This window comes from Hyperolius riggenbachi, chromosome 2, assembly GCF_040937935.1.
Source record: "Hyperolius riggenbachi isolate aHypRig1 chromosome 2, aHypRig1.pri, whole genome shotgun sequence".
Taxonomy (NCBI): Eukaryota; Metazoa; Chordata; class Amphibia; order Anura; family Hyperoliidae; genus Hyperolius; species Hyperolius riggenbachi.
In genome coordinates, this window is record NC_090647.1 from 467,800,054 (window position 1) to 467,815,317 (window position 15,264).

General features: G+C 44.7%; 1 protein-coding gene across 12 annotated transcripts in view; it reads left to right on the plus strand.

Moving 5' to 3' along the window:
• Nucleotides 1–15,264, plus strand: part of PITPNM3 (PITPNM family member 3) — a 913,937-nt gene that overhangs the window by 551,083 nt on the left and 347,590 nt on the right. For all 12 annotated transcript variants that reach the window (XM_068270198.1, XM_068270206.1, XM_068270199.1 and 9 more), the window contains one exon: nt 10,248–10,483. In XM_068270198.1, the coding sequence (XP_068126299.1) occupies nt 10,248–10,483 (236 nt within the window). The remainder of the gene's footprint in view (nt 1–10,247; nt 10,484–15,264) is intronic.

Here is a 15,264-nt window from a genome sequence, read left to right on the forward strand (position 1 = left end):
TGTTTTATATCTACATGGTGGCACCCTTTTACACAAGATATAATTGTTTTTTTATTTATGCAGCGCCCTTAGAGAAAAGAAATACATTGATGTGAATTGGGCACCCTTTTTAATGGGTGGCATTATTACATTCTACCAAATACATGTATGATTCCTACATATACCTGATAATTTCTTAATAGAGACAATTAGGAGACAGCCCTATACAATAGTATTGATTTAACTGCTTACCGACTGCGTCATGCCGATGGGCGTGGCCGTGGCGACAGCCCCAGGACCGCCTAACGCCGATTGGCGTAAGGTCCTTGGGGCTTGCAGTGCAGGAGATCGCATGCAGCTTTTAGTCTCCGATCAGCGATCGCTGCTCAGGAGTCTGTTAGACGGTCGAAACCGCCATCTAATTAACCACTTGAGGACCCACCCTTTACCCCCCCTTAAGGACCAGCGCTGTTTTAGCTGATCTGTGCTGGGTGGGCTGTGCAGCCCCCAGCACAGATCAGGGTGCAGGCAGAGCGACCAGATCGCCCCCCTTTTTTCCCCACTAGGGGGATGATGTGCTGGGGGGGTCTGATCGCTCCTGCCTGCCTGGGTGTTGCGGGGGGGGCACCTCAAAGCCCCCCTCCGCGGCAAAATTCCCCCCTCCCTCTCCTCCCTCCCTTCCCCGGAGATCCGAGGCTGCACAGGAACGGATCTGTCCTGTGCAGCCTTTAACAGGCTCCTGCCTGTCATGTGACAGCGATCCCCGGCCGCTGATTGGCCGGGGATCGCTGATCTGGTACAACGCTGCTACTGTTAGCAGCGTTGTACGGATGTAAACAAAGCGGATTATTTCCGCTTGTGTTTACATTTAGCCTGCGAGCCGCGATCGGCTGCTTCCTGATTAATTAGCTTGCAGCCGGCGACGCAGAACTGCGTCGCTGGTCCTGCAGCTGCCACTTTGCCAACGCGCGGTATGAGTGCGCGGTCGGCAAGTGGTTAAATTGTACAATGCTGCGATCTGTAGCAGTGCTGTACTGGGGACAGCCGTGTGACACTAGAGAGTGGTCGGCTCTCGTAGGCAGAAGCCTATGACAGACGATCCCCATGATTGGCCAGCTGCGGTCAGGGAAAATAAAAAAAAAGTAACATTTATTATATAAAAAAAAGAAAAATATTGACAAAAAATAAAAATAAACACAGACCCCACCAACAGAGAGCTCTGTTGGTGGGGAGAAAAGGGGGGGAATCACTTGTGTGCTGTCTTGTGCGGCCCTGCAGCTTGGCCTTAAAGCTGCAGTGGCCTATTTTAAAAAAAATGGCCTAGTCATTAGGGGGGTTTAACACTGCGGTCCTCAAGAGGTTAAGAGGATTTAGGAGAAAGAGGTGTCTGAGGAGGATTAGGAAAAAAACAGAAGATCTCAGTAATATGGTGAGATGAAGACCGAAGAGAAAAGAGACAACAAAACAAACACACACACACAACAAGCAAACATATTTCTGCATTGCAAAATGCAATTATTTTGAGCATATAAAATAGCCACAGAGTGAATTGAAGATATGGAGAGAATAACATAGACCAAACTACCCTTCCTCCAGTGCTGAAAACTGATTTTAGCACTTTCGACCTTGCTGAAAAAAAGCATCCATTTCTTATGCAGAAAAAAATCTGTTGCTTTATAAATGTGACATAATTTTGGGTTCTATTTAGAAAGAAAATATTTTCAGTTGCTTTTGTGTAGATTTTCCAGCAATTGTGTTCCCCAAAATGTATTGCAATGAAAGTGTTTAATATTGACACCACTGTGCAGTAAGTTAATGTTCTGATTTACTGACAACACTTTGCTTTACCCTGTACACCTATCCCAGGAACGCATTGCAGCTTTCAGCCTGGGTGCCCCGGGACTCATCAGCCAAATCAGTCTGGCCTTTCATCCGATGACCACCTCAATTACCCAGGCACAATGATCAGGCAAAAAGTTAGTCGTTAGGGACAAACATTGCCTGTTTATATGGATTTTAAGTACCCCTCCACAGGAAAGGGTTACACTGATCAACAGTGCTAAAGTGACTCCTCCTGGCAATGTACAGTATTTACTTTTACAATGTGCTTTGTCTACTTTGCATAACTATTAGTTGTACACTTACTTGCAGCATGTACTTCTTCTATAAGTAGGCTTCAATTCACTAAGGGCTGCTTGGTAAAAAAAAATTAGGTTAGTAAAATACTGCATTCAGTATTTTAGACCTTTTCCCCAATTCACCAAGATTTACACACATACAGTAATAGTTCAGTAATATACAGAAAAATGGTAGCAGGAAAAAAGGGTGCCGGCCAGGCCCGGCCCACCCATGACGCCAAGTGAGCCGACTTCCTCAGGCGGCGGAAGTCTGGGGGCAGCACCAGACAGGACCAGGAATTGTGCCTGGTTTGCCGCCACCCAGCTTACTGCCATCCGTCTGTCCATAGGAGGGGGGCACCATCCAGGTGAGCTGGAAGGGGTAGCTGCCAGGAAGGGGGGGGGCAGTGGGCACAGCAGTGGGGAGGAGGGTCGGATTCCCCCCCCTCACCTGGCGCCCCCCGTCTGTGCTCCCCCTCCAGATAGTAGGCCAAGGAGCGTGTTGATGCGGCGGCAGCGAGTGTGGAATGATTAACTCACCTCTTCCGTGTGTTCTAGGCATTGGAGTGCAGCAAGCAAGACGTCCCATAAGTTTGCCTCAGGAGGCAAAAAGTCTAGAACCGGCCCTGGTGCCGGCTAAGGGTGAACGAAAAGGGCACCTCCATAGACTCTAATGCAGTTATCGTTAATACTGCGAAAAAAGGGCGCCACAATAAATATCCTTAACAACATTACCGTTTTTGAAGTATGTTATTGTTTTAGAAGCTTGCAGCGTTATACAGGGAGTGCAGAATTATTAGGCAAGTTGTATTTTTGAGGAATAATTTTATTATTGAACAACAACCATGTTCTCAATTAACCCAAAAAACTCATTAATATCAAAGCTGAATATTTTTGAAAGTAGTTTTTAGTTTGTTTTTAGTTTTAGCTATTTTAGGGGGATATCTGTGTGTGCAGGTGACTAGTACTGTGCATAATTATTAGGCAGCTTAACAAAAAACAAATATATAACCATTTCAATTCTTTATTTTTACCAGTGAAACCAATATAACATCATAACATTCACAAATATACATTTCTGACATTCAAAAACAGATCAGTGACCAATATAGCCACCTTTCTTTGCAAGGACACTCAGAAGCCTGCCATCCATGGATTCTGTCAGTGTTTTGATCTGTTCACCATCAACATTGCGTGCAGCAGCAACCACAGCCTCCCAGACACTGTTCAGAGAGGTGTACTGTTTTCCCTTCTTGTAAATCTCACATTTTATGATGGACCACAGATCAGATCAGGTGAACAAGGAGGCCATGTCATTAGTTTTTCTTCTTTTATACCCTTTCTTGCCAGCCATGCTGTGGAGTACTTGGACACGTGTGATGGAGCATTGTCCTGCATGAAAATCATGTTTTTCTTGAAGGATGCAGACTCCTTCCTGTACCACTGCTTGAAGAAGGTGTCTTCCAGAAACTGGCAGTAGGACTGGGAGTTGAGCTTGACTCCATCCTCAACCCGAAAAGGCCCCACAAGCTCATCTTTGATGATACCAGCCCAAACCAATACTCCACCTCCACCTTGCTGGCGTCTGAGTCGGACTGGAGCTCTCTGCCCTTTAACAATCCAGCCACGGGCCCATCCATCTGGCCTATCAAGACTCACTCTCATTTCATCAGTCCATTAAACCTTAGAAAAATCAGTCTTGAGATATTACTTGGCCAAGTCTTGACGTTTCAGCTTGTGTGTCTTGTTCAGTGGTGGTCGTCTTTCAGCCTTTCTTACCTTGGCCATGTCTCTGAGTATTGCACACATTGTGCTTTTGGGCACTCCAGTGATGTTGCAGCTCTGAAATATGGCCAAACTGGTGGCAAGTGGCATCTTGGCAGCTGCACGCTTGACTTTTTCAGTTCATGGGCAGTTATTTTGCGCCTTGGTTTTTCCACACGCTTCTTGCAACCCTGTTGACTATTTTGAATGAAACGCTTGATTGTTCGATGATCACACTTCAGAAGCTTTGCAATTTTAAGAGTGCTGCATCCCTCTGCAAGATATCTCACTATTTTTGACTTTTCTGAGCCTGTCAAGTCCTTATTTTGACCCATTTTGCCAAAGGAAAGGAAGTTGCCTAATAATTATGCACACCTGATATAGAGTGTTGTCATTAGACCACACCCCTTCTCATTACAGAGATGCACATCACCTAATATGCTTAATTGGTAGTAGGCTTTTGAGCCTATACAGCTTGGAGTAAGACAACATGCATAAAGAGGATGATGTGGTCAAAATACTAATTTGCCTATCAATTCTGCACTCCCTGTGGTTTTTGTCATATTATTTTGTTTGTATGTACAGATTTTACCTTATCAAAGATATTATTGTTTCTATGTGTAAAAGGGGGATTCTGCAGAGGGTGTGGTTAGGGTTAGGCACCACCAGGGCGAGTGGTTAGGGTTAGGTACCGCCCGGGCAGGGGTAAGTTTTAGACAACACCAGGGGGTGGTTAGGGTTAGGCACTGCCAGGGGGTGGTTGGTTTTAGACAAAACCGAGGAGTGGTTAGGGTTAGGCACCACCAGGGGGGTGGTTGGGGCTAGGCGCCACCAGGGGAGTGGTTAGTTTTAGGCACCACCAGCGGAGGGTTCTGTGTGAGAGTAGGGTTGGGTTAAGCTGTATTTTTGAATTACTTAAAAAGACTCTGAAGTCTCCAGAAAATGAGTTTTTTACTTTAAAAACCTCATTAACATTAATGCCCCTCTTAAAATGCCGCAGAACCGCGGCTGAAAACACCCTCAATCACCCCAAACTTCAGAGACTCTTTAACAATTTTTAACATTCATATCTTTTCGTTATTCTTTCCCAGGCCCGGCCCTAGACTTTTTGCCGCCTGAGGCAAAATTCAAAAAAATCTCCGCCCCTCCCCCCAAGCCGTGTGTGTGTGGGGGGCCGCCCGAGCTGGAGGGGATAGCGGGCAGGAAGGGGGTATTGGGCCTAGCGGCGGGGAGGGGGGTCGGACCCCCCCCTCCCTCGCCTGGGTCCCCCGTCCTCCGCTCCCCTCCAGCTTTAGAAGTGAGGTCGCTGGCTGCAGCTATATTGTAAGAGGCAACGGGCGGGGATCACTCACCTCTTCCTCGTTCCAGCCCGAGCCTGCGCTCCACTGACATCACTTCCTGCGGCGTAGCAGGAAGTGACGTCAGTGGAGCGCAGGCTCGGGCTGGAACGAGGAAGAGGTGAGTCCTCCCCGCCCGTTGCCTCTTACAATATAGCTGCAGCCAGCGACCTCACTTCTAAAGCTGGAGGGGAGCGGAGGACGGGGGACCCAGGCGAGGGAGGGGGGGGTCCGACCCCCCTCCCCGCCGCTAGGCCCAATACCCCCTTCCTGCCCGCTATCCCCTCCAGCTCGGGCGGCCCCCCACACACACAGACGGGCGGCTGCCGCCCCTCCAGAAGTGCCGCCTGAGGCAAAAGTTTCACCCCGCCTCATGGGCGGGCCGGCCCTGTTCTTTCCCGTCTGTTTTTACAACTGTATTTATCGTTAACCAAGTTTGACAGATTTCATTATCCACTGGCAACATTTCGTCACCCAGCCGGGCTATTTTTTTCATGCCGCCCTTTTTTCATGCACACAGAAAAATGCTTGGTAATGAAAAAGTCTCACCAGCTGTGGAGTAGGTCTCTGCAGCAAGCTGCAATTTTTATGTGGCAAGTGGTCTATAAAAGCAGTTCCAGCTGCAAGTGTACCTGATGGAACACTGTGCCTTATTTATACTTACCTGGGGCTTCCTCCAGCCCCATGAGAACCGTAGGCTCCCTGTTTTCTTCGGCCCCTCCGTTCTTGAGCTATGGCTCTCAGTAATCTGGCCAGTTATGCACTTCTGTGCATGCATGGCTCAGCTGCGTGCTCACCCCCTCTGCACTTCTGTGCCTATGCAGTACTACTGCGCAGGCACCGAATGCACCTGACTGCGGGAGCACAACTGATGGTGTGCAAGGGGCCGAGCCGTGCATGCGCAGAAGAACGTAGTCAGCCAGATTACTGGGGGGGGGGGATAACGGCAAAATAATCAGGACGACGAGTGAGCCCTGCACTTTATGGGGCCAGAGGAAGCCAGAGGAAGCCAGTATAAATAAGCACAATTATAAATAAGGTATCCTTTCAAACTTGTGAATGAAAGTCTTTCTACATCCCTTTAGATGTGCATGCATACACACTATAAAGGCAAAACAGTGCGCTAATGGAGACTGACTCTAAACAAATTGAATCGTGGTGCGCTGGTTAATAGCACCTGTATTAATGCAATCAAAAATCCAATATTAATCTTAACCGCGCTCACAGTCTGGTGAGAAAAGAGGGGTATGAATGTTAATGTCACCATCCAATGCAAAAAGTTCCAGATACCAGGCAAACACCAGGTTGATACTGTCCAGATCAGAGCATAACCACCATCTTCATCTCAGACCATCACGATTTTGCACATAGGAGATAAAGAGAAGAAATTCATAGCGTAACCAATTGCATAAAGGTATCACCACCACCAACCAGTGTATGCACGGGAACGCTTCCACCTTACTCCACTGTGCAGGGTCACACCCCCCCTTGTGCGCCCGCACTCACCCAGCAATCCTCCTATATATCCGGAGGTAAGATGTTACGGCTTTTTGGAGGGTAAGTAGGCGTCACAAAAACTTGCAGGTCTGTAAACTTAAGACGACTTAAAATAGTGTAAAACCATTTAATATAGAATAAAAATAGAAATATTGCACTCACAAAGATTGCTGACAAAAGCGCATTGTATTAGTGAAGATTGGTCCCGGGTAGCCGCCTCCACAAATGCCGCCTTGAAAGCGCGTCCTTGCTGCAATGCTCACTCCAACAACATCCGGTCTCGTGGAACGTAGCTCCGCCCGACGCGTTTCGTCACAGCGTGACTCATCAGGGGCTGACGTAACCACGTAGACCGGCATCTTTTATTTCCCCAAGGACCTCCCATCCCCTCCTAACACCCATAACCTCACTCCGGAGGCTGCATTCTATGTCAAGGCTGCATTATGTGTCAGCTTCACCAGGGGGACACAGCAGAGCGATTCGTACAAAATATTCACGTACCCACTGCGCAAAAGCACACATATATAGTATAGCATAGATCGTAGTATGAGATTAAACTAATATGATGTCACAAATACTCCATTGTCATAAAAACATCAAATTAAATAAAATAAAATAAATAAAACAACACACACTATGGATCAGGGTCCTTCTGCAACCACAACATCCAAGAATTGTATAAATTTCTAAGCCCACCCACTGATCAATCTACTACTCACCAATTAAAGGGGACCATATCACTATCCCAGGACAATGCACGCTATCTCATTAAGTGCCAAAAAAATTTGGCCAATAAACCAATCCAAATTTTCCCAGATATCTCATTAAGCAAAGGGCCATAAAGTAAATACAATTGTTTCCAATGCTAATGGGAGAACTTTTAAGATAAAGGAATTTATAACATGTGCAATGGCCTATGTGGTTTATGTGATCTGGTGTGATTGCGGCCTACAATATGTGGGCCGCACCACCAGACCACTGAAGGAACGGTTAGGAGAACATATAAATAACATAAAAAATGGGTTTGAGGCGCATAGTGTATCATCCCATTTTAAGTTAAAACATCAGAGTAACCCTGCCTGCATGCATTTTTGTGCAGTGAAGAAGTTAATGCCTAACTGGAGAGGGTGCAATAGGGTAAGAGAGATTTCTAAAAAGGAGACAAAATGGATCTTTGAGTTGGAGACGTCCACCCCTAGTGGAATTAATGTGGAATTAGATCTTAACTGTTTTATTTCTGATAGATAATATTGTACTGAATATAGGTTTGTAGAAAATGTGTTTATACATGGAAAGGGTTTGTTTTTCTGTAACATAATATTAATGAGATATCTGGGAAAATTTGGATTGGTTTATTGGCCAAATTTTTTTGGCACTTAATGAGATAGCGTGCATTGTCCTGGGATAGTGATATGGTCCCCTTTAATTGGTGAGTAGTAGATTGATCAGTGGGTGGGCTTAGAAATTTATACAATTCTTGGATGTTGTGGTTGCAGAAGGACCCTGATCCATAGTGTGTGTTGTTTTATTTATTTTATTTTATTTAATTTGATGTTTTTATGACAATGGAGTATTTGTGACATCATATTAGTTTAATCTCATACTACGATCTATGCTATACTATATATGTGTGCTTTTGCGCAGTGGGTACGTGAATATTTTGTACGAATCGCTCTGCTGTGTCCCCCTGGTGAAGCTGACACATAATGCAGCCTTGACATAGAATGCAGCCTCCGGAGTGAGGTTATGGGTGTTAGGAGGGGATGGGAGGTCCTTGGGGAAATAAAAGATGCCGGTCTACGTGGTTACGTCAGCCCCTGATGAGTCACGCTGTGACGAAACGCGTCGGGCGGAGCTACGTTCCACGAGACCGGATGTTGTTGGAGTGAGCATTGCAGCAAGGACGCGCTTTCAAGGCGGCATTTGTGGAGGCGGCTACCCGGGACCAATCTTCACTAATACAATGCGCTTTTGTCAGCAATCTTTGTGAGTGCAATATTTCTATTTTTATTCTATATTAAATGGTTTTACACTATTTTAAGTCGTCTTAAGTTTACAGACCTGCAAGTTTTTGTGACGCCTACTTACCCTCCAAAAAGCCGTAACATCTTACCTCCGGATATATAGGAGGATTGCTGGGTGAGTGCGGGCGCACAAGGGGGGGTGTGACCCTGCACAGTGGAGTAAGGTGGAAGCGTTCCCGTGCATACACTGGTTGGTGGTGGTGATACCTTTATGCAATTGGTTACGCTATGAATTTCTTCTCTTTATCTCCTATGTGCAAAATCGTGATGGTCTGAGATGAAGATGGTGGTTATGCTCTGATCTGGACAGTATCAACCTGGTGTTTGCCTGGTATCTGGAACTTTTTGCATTGGATGGTGACATTAACATTCATACCCCTCTTTTCTCACCAGACTGTGAGCGCGGTTAAGATTAATATTGCATGCATACACACTACAGGGCTGTATATTTTCTGTGTATCAGTGTCAAATGTGCATTGACTAAATGGGGTGAGTAGCAGGATCAAGTGGCCCGTCCATTTGGCTATTTCCTTTAGGGCCTATTTCCACTATACGCAGATTGGATGCAGAATTGATGCAGAATGGATGCAGAAAAACTAACTCCAATGAATGCCTATGGGAAAATCTGTATCAGAAAAATCGCGTTTAGTGGAAACATTTCCATAGGCTTTCATTGGAGTCAGTTTTTCTGCATCCAATCTGCATCCAATCTGCATCCAATCTGTGTGTAGTGGAAATAGGCCCTAAGTCTGTCAATTTTGCCGCATGCTGATTGTTAGCTACCAACAGCTCCTGGCAGGAGGTAAAACACCAAACAATTATACTTATTTCACTGAATGTTTAAAACTTTGTGAATTAACATTTATTGAGGTATTTAGCAGCCGATCAGCTAGTCTCATGCTGGGTACACACGATGAGATTTCCCGTTCGATTTGCGGATCGATTTGATTAAATCAAACATGTTCGATTGGATTTCGATCGGTTTTTTCATGATAGGTATGCAAAATCGACGGGAAAAACGATCGAAATCCAATCGAACATGTTTGATTTAATCGAATCGATCCGCAAATCTAACGGGACATCTCATCGTGTGTACCCAGCATAACTATGGCATATATAAGCCAATCATATACTACTGTAGCTGCAGTGGCATAGCAATAGGGGGTGCAGAGGCAGCGAGCGCATCGGGGCCCTTGGGCTAGAGGAGCCCCACCCTCAACCACAGTATTGCAGTAGGAGAACAGAGGCGCCAGCAGGATAAAAGTGGATAAAAACTTTAAAATTTGCTGGGAGGAAGTGGTGGACTTACCTCCATAAAGCAGACACGAAAGACTGTCTGAATAGTAGTCACATTTATTAATTAGTACCCCAAAACAGTGCAACGCATTTCGCAGGCCCAGCCCGCTTCATCAGGCAATAAAAATGGGGACAAGACAGAATTTCAGCAATAGCAGGTGTAGTATAGCACTATCTACTAATTGAAGAAGTACAGCAGAATCATGTCTTAAAGATGTATTTTTTCCCCAAAGGATGCAGCATCTCAATCCTGTTGTAAGACCCAAGTTCTTGTCCTGGTCCTTCATGGTGGCAGCATTCTGGATACAGGAGGAGGAGACCTCAACAGCAAGACAGCTGATGTCAACACCTTCAGTTCTGTATTTGAGAAAGTAACCAAAGCCCATTTCCCAGCAGCCCTTGGACACATCTTGGTTAAGCTGGTCCCTTGTCCTGCAATATGCTCTGAAGCCTTCTCCCTGGTTTACAAGTAAGATTTTCATTACATTTTATGAGTGACTTTTTATAATTTATTGTTAAGGCTATTCTGGTTGCTATAATAATAAATCACTAGTATGTTATGGCTTTCACAGACAGGAACACATTTCTTCTTATGCATTTATAGGAAATTACTTGCTAAATGAAGAGCTACATTGTTAAATAAATATCGTACCATATGAGGCTTTCAGTAACAGAATAAGTCAACCCTTAAAGTTGCCTTTCCAATGTGTCCTGGGGTCACAAACTAGCCTACAATTTATTTTTATTTTGAATAACTTTCTCCCTCCGGTAGGCTTGGCCTGTGATGGGTGGCTAAGCAGAGCTGTACCAAATATTCTCTGTTCCGCTGCTGTGACTTCAGCTTGTGTGCAACTGATTGTTCCATCCTAGTCAGTGCCTGATATACGGTAGAGTTGTCAATGAAACAAGGTGTGTGTGTGTGTGGGGGGGGGGGGGGGGTGATTCATTTATAGTCATTAAAATTGCTGTGTGCAGGTTGTTAAAATTGCTGGGTATCCGGTATGTAACTTGCATTGCACAAATTGCGCAATTTGCGTTACCTAGAAAATTCAAGCAGAGCAACATGTGTTACACTAGAATTACACACGTTACCTGGTAATATGACCAGAATAGAAGACAGAATGGAAGTGCACATCCCCAAAAAATCTTTATTCCATGCAGTTAAAAAATACATGCTACAGTACCGCACTTTGAGGGAGAGAGGTACAGGCAAGTAGGAGGTCAACAGCGCCACACCCTTTTGATGTGAAACGGCTGTTGCCCCCTACTTTCTTGTACCTCTCTCTCTCAAACTGTGGTGCTGTAGCCTGTATTTCTTCCATTCTGTCTTCTATTCTGGTCATTCCCTGTGCTACTTGGTAAGTTGCACTCAGAACAAGTCTTCTGGCTATGGTTCCACCTCTGCTGCTTACCTAGGTAATATGAGTTGTACTATTTACGCAATCCTTGTTATGTACCTGGCGTAAGCATTTGTAAAATTGCAGTGCGCTGCTTGTACACAGCAATTTTAGTGAATCCACTCCAAGGTCACAAGTGAGAGGCAAGCTAATAATACTGTTTCTACATAAGGAGTAAGGAGTAATGCGTTCGGGTTCTTCGAATTTGGAACCTCATTCCAAATCCTTCTGTTCAGAACCTGCTTGTGGACAGCAGCAGGGGGTGTTAGCCCACCCTTGTCGCCTCCTTGGGTGTCGCATTTTACATCACTCCAGAACTTCCTCATCCAGCTGTGAAGGAGGAAATATTGGAGAGCTGGAATGCAATGTGGAGCACAGTGGCCAGAGTTGGCAACAAGGGTGAGTTGATACCCTGCGCCGCTGTCCATGAGCAGGTTCTGATCAGAAGAATTTTGAACGAGGTTCCCAATTTGAAGAACCTGAAGGCGTCAAAACTAAAAATAATGTCTGTCTCTGCTGTCCTTATTCGTGCTTGTAATGCCTGTGACATTACTACAGGCTAGTAATGCCATGCAAGCAGCATACAGTGGAGATGAGAGTTGTGTGTGGACTGCGAGCCCATCTAGCTGGGCTGGTTATGGGATAGCAGGGCATTTGAGCTCAACACTGAGGGTTGAGACGAGCAAGGGCTGTTCCCAGGCCAAGCTAAGAAGACTCTTACTGCTTATTGGCCCATCAGGAGATTCCACAGCCCTTCACACAATATATTGGCACCTGCATACGGGTTTGTGAAACAAAACAGACAACGATAACAATATTAACATCCACTTAAAATTAAATTATATTATTACTGGAGAGGGATTCACTTATTAATGGTTTGTTCTTTTTTGTGGTGTCACTTGAAATATTTATTCTACGGTATATATGATTTGCTGGGAGTTGAGGATATGGGCATCTCTTTTAAAACATTATGAAAATCTGGTTTCAATTTTGTAAAAAGAAACATAAAGAAAGAGCAATCCTGTCATAACCTTTCTACTAGAGGCTAGACCCAGATTGCCAAGTAATATCTAGCAACAAGCTAGTCCTGCACACGCCCCCTCCCACATGTCTATATGCAGGCACTAGTTCATAAGCCTTGAGTGTGGTACCTACAACCTGACACTGGAGACAGTCTAGAGGAGAACACAGCTTGATTCACTAAACCGTGATAACTCAAATATCACACCTTATCAAAAATCACACCTTATCAAAGTTAACACCCTTTATCAGAGTAGCATAGCGAGCGCTAGGAACTTATGTTATGCCTGCTAATTGGCAGTGGCACTCGTCCTGCCCTGAGCCCCTGCGAGTTCGTAATGCTCGCTATGCTACTCTGATAAGGCTTGTTAACTTTGATAAGGTGTGATATCTATTTATAAGGTGTGATATCTTTTCATAAGGTGTGATATCTTTTTATAAGGTGTGATATCTTTGATGAGGTGTGATATTTGAGTTATCACGGTTTAGTGAATCAAGCCCTTTGGTGAGCACTCTTCCATGATGAAACTTATTTAGCAGGGTTTATATTTTGAAAGGGGTATAACTGACCATTAGTGCTTTCGACTTTTACTAGCTGAATTTGTGGGATTCTGTTTTTATTTAGTTGGAGCGTACAGGAGGGATATCACATACTAACATGAACTAAGTGAAAAAGTGAATACATATCGATATCTGACATTACTACGTATTTGCTTGAAATGTAGTGTGCCTAAAAAACATGACGGGTATGGAGACTTTTCTCTACAAAGTATTTAGAATATTTTGTAACCCAACAGGATTAAGAATATATTTTACCATAGTTATAAAGCACCATAGCTGGACATATTTAGTCCATTCCAAATACAAACAAATATGACTTCTAAGGTAGTTAAAGGTGAAGAAATGTCAGGTTTATTACAAGTTCTCATTCACTACTCAGTGGAAATCAGAATTTGTAAAGATGTGAAATATGAGTTCCTCAGTAAAAATGTAAATGGCCATTAGACTGTCAATTAGTAGAAGATTCGCCTTAACTTTAAGCTGTGATGGAGAAGGGGAGCAAAATGTAAATACTTAGCTCAGCAGTTAGAAGCCTCTGAATGGTCCAGAGGCTTTTTAAGTGAACCTTAACTGAGGAATAAAAAAAAGTTTCACTTTCCTGGGGCTTCCCCCAGCCCCCTGCAGATGTCCAGTGCCTGCGCCATCTCAAACCGATCCTCCGGTCCCCTGCAGGCAGATAGTTTCGTTTACTCTGCCTGCGAAGGGCGGCCACTGCGTCGGGACCGCCATTGAGTATGTGCTACTTGTGCACAGCTTTATTACAGAATTTAAAAGTACTTCTAAACAAGGGTGAGCTAACACCCCCTGCCACTATTCTTCAGGGCATGCTCAGACCTTACTCATGCATATGCAGTTTGCATGCGCTCCCCACAAGAAATTGTTTACTAGTTTTTTTTTAGAATAGGTTTAGAGGGACCCTGCACTGGAACAGTTAGGGGCCTGTGAAGTCTCTAGACTAGCCAGACAATTCTCACTTCTGATGTAATTACCTAATTTTAATCTTTTATTTTAATTCACCTTATCAAGAATATCTTGCAAAGCCTGGAAGCTCCTAAGTGAAATTGCAACTCTTGAGATTATCTCATTGGTTCACTGTATAGTAACAACATGATATTGCAGATCATACCCTTCTGGACGAGGCATCAGACATCTCAGTACAGAAGATAAACTCTTTTACCTTTTAGTCTCGGTTCACATTAGCGTTTTGAACCAAACGGATCCGGTGAGCGAATCCGGTCTCCGCTTCACCGGATCCTGATGGCTCTGTGCACACTGCAAAGTGGAAACTGAAAACGGATCTGATCAATGATTGATCGGATCAGTTTTCACTCAGTTTTGCCGGCAAATACATACCTAATGTCCTGTAGCAGCCAGCCGTAGAGGCTTCCTCTTCTTCCGCTGTGACAACACAGTGCATCATGTGACTAGTCAGGAAGAAGACGGAAGCCTCTACCGCCGGCTGCTACAGAACATTAGGTATGTATTTTACCCTCCCTCAGCCACCCGCCCGGCTGCTGCACCCTCCCGACGCTAAGATTCGTGTCGGCTCATGCCCCATCCCCCGTGGAAGGGTCCGTTTCTTCACTGTGAAGAAACTTTCCGTTTTCCATTGCCCCAATGCTGCAGCATTTTTTGTCCGGATCCGTTCCGCTGGGCAGAATGGTCCGGAAAATTAGGGCCTGCAGCAATTTTTCGATCCGGGGACCGGAACATATGGAACGTATCCATACCAACGGACGCATATGAATGGATCCATAGGTAAACATTGGATCCTTTCACATCCGTTCTGTTTGTACAGTATACCTTTCAGTTATGTTCCGCAAAAAAACGCTAATTTGGTCCCGGCCTAAGTACTACAGTCCCATCACAAAGGAGTTAAAGTTTGCATCCACTTCCTTATCCAAGAGTTTCATTTTGAATCACTAGGAAAAATGTATAATCCCTAATTGTAATCTCACTACTGCTCCACATGTACTGTAGGTAAAGACGTGGCAAAATCAGTAATTCAGTGTATGCACTAAATTATGCTGTTCTTTTGCAAAGGAAATATACTGTACAATATATCTCATAATGGGGTGTATTCACTAACCTACTGTAAAACTGCAGCTGGTTGCACTAATTGCGCAACGTGTGCTACCTAACTGTCGGAATTACTGGTAAAATTGCTGTGTGCTCTCTGCGCATGGCAGTTTTACTGCAGGTTAATGAATACACCCCAATGTGTATTATACAGATATTAGGATTAGTCAAGCATACAGTGACCATATCAATT